Genomic DNA, 14,223 nt, shown 5'->3' with positions numbered 1-14,223 from the left:
GTGTCCATGAATTAATAGTTTTCATTAAAAAATTTATTGATATTTAAAAATCTAAATATTAAATTTAATTTTATAAAATTAAATCTAATATTGAAATAAAAAAAAATTCAGTGAAGGATAACAAAATGAAAGAAGAATGATAATTTTGAAATAATATCAAAGTTAGTACATAACTAAAATAATATCAGATTTAAAATGTTAAAACTGTAAAAAGACCAAATTGCCCAAATCCCCCAAAATAATATCAAAGGGTATTTTCGTATCAAAAAAAGCCAAAAGGACCAATTTCGAGATAAACCCTTAGTCCAGGGACTACTGGCGATATTTTTAAAGTCCAGAGACTATGGGCGAGATAAACCCATAATCCAGAGACCATTTTTGTAGTTCATTCTATTCTTAATATATCTTCACTCTTCTTGCATATATCTGTAAAACCACACTGCACAAAGGAAAAAGGAGGAAATAAGAATGGGAGATTGAGATGAGAAAATGAGGAAATAACAAGTATCTACTGATAATACCAAAAATAAAGGTTTGTGAAAAAGTGAGTTTTACTTTTTATATTGTTTTCACGGTCTAATTTTCACTGGGTAGTTTTCACATATATATTCTTTATTTCAAGATATAAATTGTCTCTATTTTTTGCTCATTTTTAGCAGATTTGATGGATAACAGAAGTGGAGAACCGAGAAAAGAAAAGAAAGACAAGAACGAAGCAGTTACCAACAAAAGCTAATGGAAATAGTAGATGATAGCAGTAGAAGATATGGAGAATAAGAAACTAGATAGCCTTCAAGGGAGAACATAGAAAGTGGGAAATCCATGTCGATATCAATATCTTCAAGTCTAATACCAATAGCATACTAGGATAAATTGTGCTCAAAAGCACTCTAAATAGAAGAAAGAGGAAAATAAAATGATTTAAAAATAAATAAAAAAGGGATTTTGTTCCGATAAGTCTGAGTCTACAAAACATACTACTGCTAGAATTTATTTAGCAGGTCTTAACTGGAACTTTGAATTTATAACATTCAACTAAATAAAATCTATGAGTAGGAATCAAAATCGGTAAGAAATAGAAGAACTTATACAATATTTTTACATAAAACATTTTGACTACAATCCGTAAATATATTATATTTAATATTTTAGCAATGTAATTCATAGTAGGTATTTTTTTAATGTTGAGCCGAGGAATTAGTCGAAATTAATGTGGAAATCAATAGGAATTTGTAGAAATTAAAATTGAAGGGAATTGTTTTGTATCCCCAATGAGTAGGAATCAAATCGGTAAGAATCATTAGTAATTACTCCCTCCGTCCCAGATTTATAGTAATATTTTGCCATAAAAGTCCGTCTCACATTTGGAGTAACATTTAGAATTTATTTGCACATAAAATTTTACCCCAATATTCACTAAAATTACACCCAAATGTCATTATCTATATTAAAATAAATCAAAACAAAAATAAAAAACCAAAAAGTCAAAGAGGGACCCACCTTCAATCAACTCACTTCATTTATTACACACTCCATCATCTCACTCCACCGTCTCATTTCATTTATTACACACTCCACCTCTCACTTCATTAATTACACACTCCACAAATTCCTTAAAACCCGTGCCATAACTAAATGTTAGTAGTACTACTTACTACAAATGTGGGACGGAAGGAGTAAAACTGAAGGTAATTTAACCAAATTTAACTAACAATTTCCTCCAAATTGTTTTATCTCTTTCTTGCACTAATAATCATTTTTTTAGTTTATCAGCCAATTTCATTATAAAATTATAAGAAATAGAAAAACTTATGCAATATTTTTACATAAACTATTGTGCAGATATGTAAATGTAATGTAGATGATCATTAATTTTTTAAAATTTGAACAAATATAAAAATAAATTAATGATCCGTTTATAGCACGAGTGTACACTAGAAGGGTTATTATTCCCCTATGATAATTAAACTTCAAAAAAATGCTTTACATGTTTTATTAGAAAATTTTAAGGAAGAATATTCCCCCATAAATGACATCAATTTTAATTGATGTTGCATGCTTCAACAAAGGTAAGGTCAATCTCTATCACATGTACCAAATTTATATAAATTTGTAGTATATAATAATATGAAAAGAATGTGATTTGTTTGGAATAATATAATTTTTATTAATATTACCAAACTTCATCTTACTGATAATACCACAATTATGGTAATTAGCTATATATACGAAGTGATGTCAATTTGTTTTCACGAAATAAAAATCAATCATAATGTTATAGCATTATTAATAATATTAAATAACATACTCATTCAATTATTATAAATATTTATAGAAAAAGTTGTTTCCTGATTAATTCTAAACAATAAAAGCGCTGGAAATCTTGACCGTCTATGAAATTAAGCTTGAAATTTAACAGTGAAAGCGCTTCTCAGTTCTCACTCTCTCTCTCATCTAGGGTTCTACTACTTACTCAGTGACGAGCTCAAATTTTGATCGGAAGCTTCGCGAATTCCGATTTCGCTCAGCTCCAATTCCGAGATGCCGAGGTATTGTTTTTGTTTCTTTCTTTAATTTAACGACCATTGATTTTATTAGTGCTAAGATGTTCGTTCTTCTTCGTCTGGATTAAGTTTGATCTTTCCCCCATTGTCTTCTTCTCCTTCTTCAGATACTACTGCGATTACTGCGACACTTATCTCACGCACGATTCCGTAAGTTTCTCTTGTAACTTTTTTTTAATCCCACTATTTTCTGGCTTGTGAATTTTCGTTTGTCTTATTGTTTATTAGTTGAGGTGCATTAGGTTTCAGTGATGTTTTTTGAATTCTTGAGCTGAAATTGAAAATGTTTGGAATTGGTACTTGACCAATGTAGAAATGTATGGTTGTTCGATTACTTTTGATGTTTCTTTGCTCGGGATTTGAATTTTTTGAGAAAAACAGTGGCTCTTTTCATTTCTTCTACTATAGGAGTAAATATTTATAATCAGGGTTATTGAGTGACAGTATCTCTTATTCGTGGTAGCGCTGCTATGATGATGCTTGATTTATTTTGCGAATTCTGATTTTGAAATTGTTGGCTGTCATTGCAGCCTTCTGTTAGGAAACAACATAATTCAGGATACAAGCACAAGGTATAATCTGCCCCCATCCCTCGCTTACTTTTTATTTTGCGTTCAGCAATTTTATGTTATATGACGGACATATGGTTCTATATTCTGACTGGAGCAGGCAAATGTACGTAGCTATTATCAACAGTACGAAGCACAACTGAATCAAAGTTTGATAGACCAAAAAGTGAAGGAGCATCTTGGGGCATTCAGGCCTCCCGTTGCTCCTTATCCAAGGCCCGGTCTTCCAGTTCTGCCTACGCCACTTCCGGGGCAGTTCCCTTTTAGACCTCCGGTGTTGCCAAGACCAATGCCTTTACCTCCTGGTATGCTGCATTTCTCTCAGGATGCTACCATTTTATTTCTTTCTCATTATCCTTTGTTGCATAATAACTTGCTTGCATCCCGATTCATGAATGTTTGAGTTAATACACCAGTTCCGGGAAACCGTTTTGGATCATCAATGCTGTGGGGTTAGTTCATATGCATGCATATGTGTGACTTGACAGTCCCAAGTTAACTAATGAACGACAGAAACCCTCTGTGCTGTGTGGTATGATAGTTAGCGTGAAATGTAGTCTAACTTTTCATGTTCAACTGCCAACAGGATACGCACCAATGCCACCACACATGCTGCCTCCACCTGGTGCGCCTGTTCCTGGTCAAATGAACGGGCTCCAAAGACCCGTGACAGCTCCTCCTCATCCAATGGTTCCTGGAAGTGGTGGAATCCCCACAAGCGGTGCCCCACCAATGTTTCCTCCTCCGCCATATCAAGGTAACATGTCGTCATTACCTACCAGTGGAGGCAGTGATGGTTCTGCGCCTAGCGCTCCGGATTGAGGCTAATCAGTAGTCCTGTGTTTGTTCTGTATTCTTCTTTGGTAATTTTTTTATGTTAAGATGTTGTCATGCTGATGAGAATTTGTACAAAGAATTTTTGATTTGTAGAAGAAAGGCTGTGTTCTGTTTCCGAGAAGCTTGGCCTTCAAATGTACTATTTAGGAGCATTGATAAAAAAATATACTAGTATGAAAAATTGTTGGGTCTTGGACAGTTGGACAATTAACTAATACTAATGCCATGCAATACTCCGCAACATATAAAAAAATTGAGAAGTACTAACACTTTACACTTGCCTCTGCAATAGTTTTGCTTGAGTACCATTCATTTGGAATCTCTGAATTATGACATGGTGGAACTAATAGTATTAATACGAGAGAATTCGAGTTCGATTGTACTGAACTTCTTCCCAACCCCAAAAGAAAAGGAACAAATTTAAAGATATTAGAAAATCAGTGATGCCAACTCAATCAGTAAAGATGGAAAGAAATTCGAAGTATTTCTGAAAAATGAAAATGGTCACTCCCTTTTTTCTTACTTTTTCAATTTTCCTTTCAGGTTGATCCCTTATGAGGCTTGAATTTGATAATGATTGGAGATTGTTAAAAACATAATACTATTACTATCGTTTTGATAATATTCACTCTGGTATAACTTGTTTATTTAATGCAAAACGTTAATATCGAATGGGCATTTGGTCTAGTGGTATGATTCTCGCTTAGGGTGCGAGAGGTCCCGAGTTCAATTCTCGGAATGCCCCAATACGTGATACCCTTTTTTAACCAATATTATTTCTAGTCCCTATATATATTTTCTGATTTAATTTGGATTAAAACTTTTGTACTACTACTCTTATTAGGTTGAAGAATGACATATATCATGAAAACCTATTTACGATGGATTTTAATTCGGTAGAGTAGAAGCATTGAAAATTGATGTGAAGAAATCATTTTTACACATTCGATTCACCTTTGCATATATTGCTTGATCCAACAAGAACTCTAAAATAATTAGATGGGTCATTGGTATAGAAGGGCGCACCGTCGTCTCCAATCTCCATTCGACCATTGCTATGAGAAATTGAGCATTAAGTTTTCTACTTCAATTTATTTATTTTTAATCACCACAGTTTTCCCGCATTTTCAACTGCAAAACCTCTCTTTTTAGAATATGCTGTATTTAAAGCCATTTATTTTAATTTTCAAGATATTTGACATAAAATAGCATATTTTTAAATTAAATATTTTATTCTCTCATCAACTAAAATATCATTAAAAAAACAGAGATAATTTAATACGTTACCCAATAAACTTGAAACCAGGATAAGGAGACCATCTCTCTCTCTTTTCTCCCTTCTTCTCTCAATGTCACTCGCAGCTGCAAGCTGCTGGCTTTCTGCCCTCTCCTTAACATCTAACTCACGCCGCTCTGCACCTCATTCATTTATCGTTTTCAAATCATCTCACCATCCGAATCATTATCCTATTAGAGGGAAAACCACCAAATTACTGCCTAAATCCGGCCCCGAGGTAATGCCATGTTTCATTTGCTCTATTTCTTCCTAGTTAGTAATTGTAGTAGTACTATTTATGAAACAAATTTACGGGAGTCAGGTAACTTGAATTATGATTTATTTAGCTCAGCATATATAGTTTTTGAATTACAAGTATTTCTTATTAATGTAATTAAGTGTTAATTTATGAAGTTAATTGAATTGTGATAGCGAAAGATTAAATTATTTGGGGGGGGGGGGGCTGAGGAATTGGGATGTTTAATTTTTATTCAATGTGTTCTAATATTCGAATGGGTAGTAGTATTGCTTTTAAAGAGCAAGTAAGTAGGTAAGACTCATGAATTTCCAACGACATGGAAGAAAGAATTACGTGGAACACTCTTTTATGCTTGAAGAGGTGTATCCTATCCCCGATATAAGCTGCCTGTTAAGTTGTTATAGATAACATTACTCTAGAAACACTGGATTAGACCAAGCAATCATCCATCTTCGTTCTTGTAGAGGTTATTCGTAAAGCAAATGTGTGAGGTTTTTGCATTACATGTCCTACTATTACATACATTTCTTTGAAAGAGGCAAAACTTAGCACAATCTATCCCCCTAACCTTAAAAAAGAGGATATTAATGCCAATGTAGCATCTACACATCGGTCTCTTGAACTCAGGATGAAGCTAAGTTACTGAAATTTCAACAAAGTCAAAGTGATGAATATCCTCATTCAAATGCTGGAGGAAGAAGTACCAAGGCTACAACAGGAAGAACCCAGCCTTCATCCCTTGCGTCATTTGGCATACAGAAGAAGAAAGGAAAGAAGGGCAATGTGGTTGACTCAGTAGAAAAACAGGTAAATGGAACCCCAAGTGAATCTATTGGCTGTAGGCATGTTTTTATCAAAAGTTGCTGTTTTGAATCATCGGACGTATAGATTCCATTATACAAGGAATAATTTTTCAGGCAGCTGGTTAAAATTCTGAATTGGAGAGATGAAATCTGGCGACACTTTTCATAATTTTGGTGGAAATGGATTGCAAGAAACATATCCAGTATTCATTTTCCTTTTTCTTTAAGCCCTTGCATAATTGATACTCTATGATGAAGTTCATAATAATGCGTAATTACATTTTTTATTCAGATATACATAAAAACCAATGAATACATAGTCATTTGTATTTTTAGTCATATTATTATGTGGTATGTACAAAATTGAACCTACGGTTTATCTTAAATCTGTCATTATACGTTAATATTTTTAATATACTCTGCCAATTATTTCATTTACGTTCTATTTATGATATCATGTAATAAATGGAAACTATATACCCTTGGTTTCATGTTATATTTCTGAATTAGAACCTTGTTCATTTTTTTCTGCTGCAGCTGTTTGTATCATTGCATTTTTTTACTTAGCTTAACTAATTATCTGTCCCAGGTAGAGACAGGAAACCTTCAAGGTGCTGCTTTCCTCAATGCTGTTGTCAAGGTAAATATCTTGTATTTTCTCCTGTCTTAGTAAGAACGGTTTGTGACTTCTAGGATTTGCTTGCTATTATAAAATTAAATTCTTTGTTTTGTCTTGCAGAAGAGTCAATCAAGGTTTGAACAATAGCTTCATATGCACATATTTATACATTGCATTGCATTTCAAAGAACTTTTAAGAACATGGTTAAAAGTGGGCTGATCCTGAGATCTCCCATGATAACACTTTTATTCACCAATTATGGGTTACAATGATTTAATTCTGAATTTCTATTCACCGTGTGTATTACTCTTGAATGTCACATGAGATAATTATTTGTGTAAACACTGAGTTATCCAAATTACATGTAAAATGATCAATGGTAAGACTGTAAGTATCATTTTCCTTTTGCTAATCATCATTTGCCAATGTCTATCTCAACAATAATTGCAATTTCCAGAAATGTCATGATTAAATACTTGTCTAAATTTCTTGCTAGGTCTAATAATATGTTTTGAGCTATTGCTAATTCTGTTCTTCTTTTAGGTTTACTGCACCCATACTGCACCAGACTATTCCCTACCATGGCAGAAGCAAAGACAGTATGCAAGTACTGGAAGGTATCTACAAGTGTATGGCCTACATATTTTTTTTCCTTTGCAGGAACATTACAGTTTAATATTAATTATGTGTCAAGGTTCAATGTTCTTTCCCCCCTCTTAAAAATTACTTGTGGACAGTGCTTTTATGATTGGGGAAGGGAAGATTTTGACAAATGCTCACTGCGTGGAACATGATACACAGGTAATCACTGAAAATCTTTCCACTGCAATAGTGGCATCATGTGCAAATAATTGTTAGTTATTTCTTGTGTTATTTTGCGATTGCAGGTGAAAGTGAAAAGAAGAGGAGATGACACAAAATATGTTGCAAAGGTAGCTATCTTTAAGTTTGAATGTTTGTCTACCACTATGCCCTTTGTTTTTTTTGTTACATGGAATGTCATTTGGCCCTCACAATACTCTATTATTTCCTAAGAGTAATGAACCTCAGTTACATGTCTTTTCTATAATGGCTGAAAGGCACAAATGTTATTTAAAACCACCTTTGCCAACCAAAAGGCATATGACCTTTATATTGTTCTCAAAAGACTAGTTTTGAGCAAACACACAAGCTCCTCTCACATCACCCTGTTCCCATGCTAATGATATAGATTTATTCTGAATCTTTCATGGGAGCTTACCCTGAAGCAAGTTATTATTATAGGTTCTAGCAAGAGGAGTTGAATGTGACTTAGCTCTGCTTTCTGTTGAAAGCAAGGAATTCTGGGAAGGGGCTGAGCCAATTCAGCTTGGAAACTTGCCTAATCTACAGGTTCGCTTGATTTATCTTTTTCATAACTTTCAGCTTGATGTCCTTTGGGCTTGTTTTTTTTATAATTTGTATTCATATTTGAGTATCAAACTTAGCGGGTAGCCATAGTCTGATGTTCCGTGCCAGCAACTGCAAGTGAAAGGACTTATTTTAGAACAATAATTCCTTTCCTTCATGAGGATCTGGCTCACAAAGAGGCAGAAGAAAGTTACATTTTTTTAAAAATTGATAGCATCTATTCACTTGTATACAGTTGGACTTGGAGACCTATTTCTCACTTATCTCTATGTATTTTCTCTTTTTTCTGGTCGATTTTTAAGGATGCTGTCACTGTTGTCGGATATCCACTTGGAGGAGAAACGATATCTGTGTCTAAAGGTGTGATATCAAGAATTGAGGTTTGTTCAAAAATATCTGTGTAACATTTGACTTTGTAGTTATGGCAACTGCAAGTATTGTATAATGTGCTAGTCATTGTTCTGTTTGAGGATTGAACCTTTTAAGCAAAGGTTTCCTTCCCTTGTTGACTACCAATATAGTTTTTGAAAAGATTAACTTGTTGTATCTATATTGGTATTTCCTTACTTTTGATCTGTCCAATGTGAAACTATATAACTCATGCAACCAATCTATTTGTTTGAATAGCCGCACACGATATTTACTGTCACTGTAGTGGCTGTCCTAAATAGTGTAGCTGTAATACAGCTTCGCAGTTTGGTACTTCAGTTTACTGTCTCATATGTATGTGCCAATCTTGCCATAAATCTCAGGTGACATCATATGCTCATGGGTCTTCAGAGTTACTTGGTATTCAAATTGATGCAGCTATAAATCCTGGTGAGTAACTAGGCAATGGTCAGCTTGTATATGTAGATGAGTGATGAACTCTTTGTTTCTATTGCTAACGTCTCGAGATGCATATATCTAGTTATATTGATTTGTATGCTGTACTTCTGAATCTTTTTTCTAATCATTTATAGGTAATAGTGGTGGGCCTGCATTCAATGACCAAGGAGAATGCATCGGAGTCGCCTTCCAGGTAGGTTTTTTTGTTACATGAGCATAGAGGTTAAATGTTATATGCTGCTCCTCTTTTACAAAGTCACGATGCCTTGTGACTTCTTGCATATTTCCTTAAGCTATTCTCCTGGCCCTGATTTGCAACGCCAGCTCTTTTTTTGGGGCCATCATCAGCTGTTTTCTTATGAATATCATATTCTCAGTGGATCTTTCCTCTAGGTATACAGATCTAATGATGTTGAGAATATAGGATATGTAATTCCAACGACAGTCGTGTCCCATTTTCTTGAAGACTACCAAAAAAATGGGAAATACACTGGTGAGGCTTCTTTCTTCTGAAGAAATGATTGTGATGTTCAAAATTTAATTCCAATAATTACCGCATGTGTAATTACTTAATTTAGAATTATTAGTACTACATGGTTGCTTAAATTCATGCGATCTCTTAGAAGTAAATAGTGTGTCACACAATCTAGTCTCTTAGACAACTATTCATTGAGTTGAGGAGTTCAATGAGAAAGGGCTGTGTACTTTAGCTGGTACTCCCTCCGTCCCATAAAAGTTTAGACAAAACTTTTGGGCACGGAGATTAAGAATTTATATTGAATAAATAGGAGAGATGAAAAAAGTAGGAAAGATAAAAGAGAGTAAAGTAAATGATGGAATAAAGTAGAGTGATTAGATGTTTTGTCTTTTGTTAAAAAAGGAACTGACTCAACTTTGTTGGGACGCACTAAAAAGGAATACGACTCAACTTTTATGGGACGGAGGGAGTATAATATTTCCTAAAGCATGGATATTGAGACAGAAGCAGGAAGATGACCGTGAACATCTTTTTGGAATTCCTTAAAATATCAAACATCTTTTTTTGGAATTCCTTAAAATACCAAAGCCTTTCTGGGGCCTTTTCAATCTTATTTGTTGACGTTCTTGTAAATTTCCATAGAATATATGATGTGCTTTTATGGTTATATCTTTATTGCTTGCTCTTATACATTCCAGCGGTCCATAATATGTTTGCCTTTTAAGACAAGGCATTTCACTCAAAATTAGTTAGGGGTGCGGTAGTGATTGACCTTAAACGACCACATATATAACAACTTTTTGCAATCTGATGAGTTAGTTAATGACTTAATTGGCTAGTTACTAGGGATTTTCAGTTAGCAGATTGATATGGTGGAGATGTTTCATGTGCTCTCTTCATGCAATATAATTTGATTGTTCTGATATATTTACTTCATCTTCTTGTAATATGATCTCTATCTGTGTTAGAGACAGCAATTAATACAACCTGAAGAATATAATTTATGATACTGATGGAAGCATATTAGTAATCACATCTTCATAAAATCAGGTTTCCCTTGTCTTGGAGTGCTATTGCAAAAATTGGAGAATCCAGCTCTGAGGGCGTGCTTAAATGTTCCAACCAATGAGGTTACTCTCAAACTTATATGTTCTTGTTAGATCCAAATTGTGTGCCTTGGAGCACTCATTATATGCTGATATTATATGCTTAAATGTTGTAGTCTGTGGGTCATTGTTTGAAAACAATTTTCCTTATCACATTTATATCACCCCTAGTAGTAAAACATTGGGGCTGGTTTGGGCTCTGGAGAAAGAAAGTTATTTTTAGACATGGTGTTTTTAATTGCCAAGTCATTAATAGGTAGATGAATGGCTCATTTTTTTATTGACTCCTTACTCCTTTTAACTTTGAGGTCTGACCTTACATTGCATCGCAGGGTGTACTTGTGAGGAAAGTTGAGCCTACTTCCCCTGCCAGTCATGTCTTGAAGGAGGTAATCTATAATTTAATAGGTTCATATAATTATTTATTATTTAAATTTGGACTCGTATCAAGCCTAGATAATCACACATGTGTCCTTATTCCTTGGCTATTATTGCTACCAAAATTGGAAGAAAATATTGGACAGTTTTTCTTTGCTACTACTGGAGCATTGTGATCTTCAAGAAATGGATAAATTCTAGTATGCAGTAAGCTGGAAAAAAACTTACATGTCATCTTCTTGACAGGATTATGTACCCTTTTCCATGCTTATTGTGCACAAAAAATGTGAAGCTACATTACATGAAATTGATTTGTTGCAATTAGATTTAGTTTTTCACGGTAAAAGATTTAAGTTAATAAATCTATGGAGCATTTTCTTAATTTAGAGTTAAACTTTTCCTGATCAGGTTTTTGTTTAATGGATACTGATTATTTGCATGATCAGGTGATTCCCTAACATTGTGCACACCATTTCTAGTTATCTGCAAGTTGGGAACAATCAGAAGATGGGTTTGTTGTAGAGCACATAATCATTATTTCTCTGATTACCTTTTCAGGGTGATGTCATTGTGAGCTTTGGTAATATCCGTGTTGGCTGTGAAGGGACAGTACCTTTCCGGTCAACTGAGCGCATTGCGTTTCGCTATCTTATCAGTCAAATGTAATAATATCTTATCAGTTTCATTTTTGCTTTTCTTTCTCTTATTTTTGCTGTCCAGCATCGATCACTATTCACTCAAATGTACAATGGACTTGTGGCTGCATTAACACCTTTAAATCCTCAAGTTTAGTTTTTCACCTAATTTATCCTGTTGTAATGAAAACAACTATAATTCAAAAAAGAGCATGCATCCCTGAGTTTGCATTAGAGTGCCTTGAGTTTTATGCAAGCTGATGGCCATATCTCTGATACTGATTTTTAATGTCAGGTTTAGTGGTGATGAAGCTGAACTTGGCATTATCAGGGGAGGGCAATCTATGAAAGTTCAAGTTGTTTTGATTCCACGAGTGCACCTGGTAACTAGAAGGATTTTATTGTGGGGATTAACTGTTTACTTTACAAAATATGATCTAAATCGCTGTCATCAACTTTTTCCTTACTATCTGAAGGTTCAATACCACATTGAAGGAGATCAGCCATCATACTTAATCATAGCTGGTTTAGTCTTTACATCCCTTTCAGAGCCACTGATAGAGTATGTGATATACATGTTTATTTGACTCCAGTTATCCTCCTATTATTTTTGGTGATGTTCAAGACTAACCATGATCAGTTTTGGTCCTATTTTAAAGGGAAGAATGTGAAGATGATAGCATCGGGGTAATTTTTTCCCTTTTTTTTTTGTTTGTAGGCCTTCACCAGATCATTTTGCATTTTTTGCTTAATTATGTGGTTGACTGCTTCGTTTTATGATCAGATGAAATTGTTGGCTAAAGCACGATACTCTATGGCGAGGTTCAAAGGAGAACAGATTGTGATTCTATCACAGGTACATATGAGTTTATATTAGTTCAAAATACACATTTTCTCCTTCAGATTGGTAGACTGCTTAATAGTAATTACAACAGTGTATTCTTTCAATATCGTGATTCTGCTCACAAAATATTGTCGGCCCATCTGTGATTTTGTACTATTCACAGGTGTTTGCAAATGAAGAAAACATTGGATACGAAGAAATATGCAATGAGCAGGCAAGTCAAATGCATCTAAATTTAAAAATTCCCCTCATTCTGCAGTTTACTGATATAAAATCTGAATCAGGTCTTGAAGTTAAATGGCACTTGGATTAAAAATATTCACCACCTGGCTCATCTAGTTGACTGTAAGTTGTAACATCTCATGCGATTTATTTCCTTGTGAAACACATCAATTTTGTCCCCACCTTTGTACATTTCCTAGTAAAGTCATAATTTTTAATAAATTATTATAAACTGATACTCAGTTTTTGGATATTTTCACAATTATTTTTCCCAATACCTAAAATGTCAAGTGACATGCTGTCATTTGGGACCCACAAGTGTATTTGAGCATGTATTTCCACAAGTGTATCATGTGACATTTCAAGTGTAGGGTATAATTGTCAAAATGTTGAAAGGTTGAGTATCAAGTTGAGTATGATTTATCAACTGTTGATACATTGTTAGAGTAGCTCTCAATCGACATTTGCTCATTTCCTTAGAAACGGAATAGTTCTACGAATGATAACTATGGCATGCATTTCAATTGTATCAGCTTGCAAGGACAAATATCTAGTCTTTGAATTCGAAGACAACTTTTTGGTTGTTTTGGAGCGTGAATCAGCTCAAGCGGCCTCTCCCAGCATCCTCAAAGCCTATGGAATTCCATCCCAAAGATCTCCTGATCTAATGGAACCATATTTGGACTCAGTAGGACAGAATGAAGCTGCAGATCAACGGGAGTTTGGTGACAGTCCCATTTCAAGCTCAGAGTTCGGGTACGAGGGCCTTCTTTGGGCATAAACATTCTTAGAATCTGTTCACTTGCATTACAAGTTTATATGAGTTATTATTCATGTTTTTACCTCGATTCATTATTATGGAAAACTATTCTTTTGGAGATTGTAGGTATTGTTCTCCATAGTCACATTCTCTAACCAATTGTTAGAACATTAGGTTTTTTCCTCTTTTATTTGTATCCTATTTGTATCTGTGCTCTGGCTGAATAGAATAGTGTATTCAATTCCTTATGTTCTGTACTACCAAATAAGATTTCCCAAATTTTGAAACAGTGATTTTTGCTTGGCGATGGTGATTTTTCCTCAATTCTTAATATTATCTTTATTCATGAATCTCAGACACTGGTGAACCAAAAGGTCCAAAAACTGTTGTGTGTGTGAGTGAGAGAGTGTGTGTGTTTTTTAAGAATGAGGCACTAATTCTGCACTAAATGAGTGTAGTGGCTTTATGTCAGAAGAAAACAGCCAATTTAGAAAACGATAGCACCAACCAATTCACTTGATATGTTTCCACAACATAGTCCTATTTATCAATTCATGTCCCCTACCTCAAATATGCCTTTACATAAAAAAGTCTACTAACTAAAAAATTGACACTGAAAACAATAATAAAATGAGAAGTTTGAAATATGAAGGGA

The 14,223-nt window shown here is 34.2% G+C and overlaps 1 protein-coding gene, 1 non-coding gene and 1 pseudogene across 3 annotated transcripts; all 3 read left to right on the top strand.

Annotated features, from left to right (window-relative positions):
• The first annotated feature begins 2,394 nt into the window (after positions 1-2,394).
• On the top strand, positions 2,395-4,091 carry LOC125203120 (U1 small nuclear ribonucleoprotein C-1-like; annotated as a pseudogene). Its single transcript, XR_016132586.1, has 5 exons — positions 2,395-2,549; positions 2,672-2,714; positions 3,095-3,136; positions 3,234-3,438; positions 3,720-4,091. The product of XR_016132586.1 is annotated as a U1 small nuclear ribonucleoprotein C-1-like (transcript).
• A 552-nt stretch (positions 4,092-4,643) lies between these two features.
• TRNAP-AGG (transfer RNA proline (anticodon AGG)) lies at positions 4,644-4,715 on the top strand. The gene has a single exon. It is a non-coding gene; the product is annotated as a tRNA-Pro (tRNA).
• A 535-nt stretch (positions 4,716-5,250) lies between these two features.
• On the top strand, positions 5,251-13,873 carry LOC125207254 (protease Do-like 2, chloroplastic). Its single transcript, XM_089061922.1, has 21 exons — positions 5,251-5,484; positions 6,133-6,312; positions 6,898-6,948; positions 7,472-7,545; positions 7,666-7,729; positions 7,816-7,860; positions 8,192-8,299; positions 8,620-8,697; positions 9,070-9,136; positions 9,280-9,338; positions 9,539-9,638; positions 10,674-10,753; positions 11,062-11,118; positions 11,666-11,769; positions 12,038-12,125; positions 12,219-12,304; positions 12,402-12,429; positions 12,527-12,598; positions 12,750-12,800; positions 12,871-12,931; positions 13,342-13,873. The coding sequence occupies exons 1-21, from the start codon at positions 5,320-5,322 to the stop codon at positions 13,587-13,589; spliced, it is 1,866 nt and encodes a 621-aa protein (XP_088918048.1). The 5' UTR covers positions 5,251-5,319; the 3' UTR covers positions 13,590-13,873.
• Positions 13,874-14,223: the final 350 nt, after the last annotated feature.

The sequence above is a fragment of the Salvia hispanica genome, chromosome 6 (assembly GCF_029641045.1).
Source record: "Salvia hispanica isolate PSC_SH4W2 chromosome 6, Shi_PSC_v1, whole genome shotgun sequence".
Classification (NCBI taxonomy): domain Eukaryota; kingdom Viridiplantae; phylum Streptophyta; class Magnoliopsida; order Lamiales; family Lamiaceae; genus Salvia; species Salvia hispanica.
This window is presented reverse-complemented; position numbering and strand designations above follow the sequence as displayed.

Bases quoted from the DNA above. Each gene is read 5' to 3' on its own strand.
- LOC125207254 (XM_089061922.1), top strand. From the start codon at position 5,320: ATGTCACTCGCAGCTGCAAGCTGCTGGCTTTCTGCCCTCTCCTTAACA. The intron at 8,300-8,619 runs GTTCGCTTGATT...TCGATTTTTAAG, and splicing joins GAAACTTGCCTAATCTACAG to GATGCTGTCACTGTTGTCGG. The intron at 11,770-12,037 runs GTAATAATATCT...TTTTAATGTCAG, and splicing joins CGCTATCTTATCAGTCAAAT to GTTTAGTGGTGATGAAGCTG.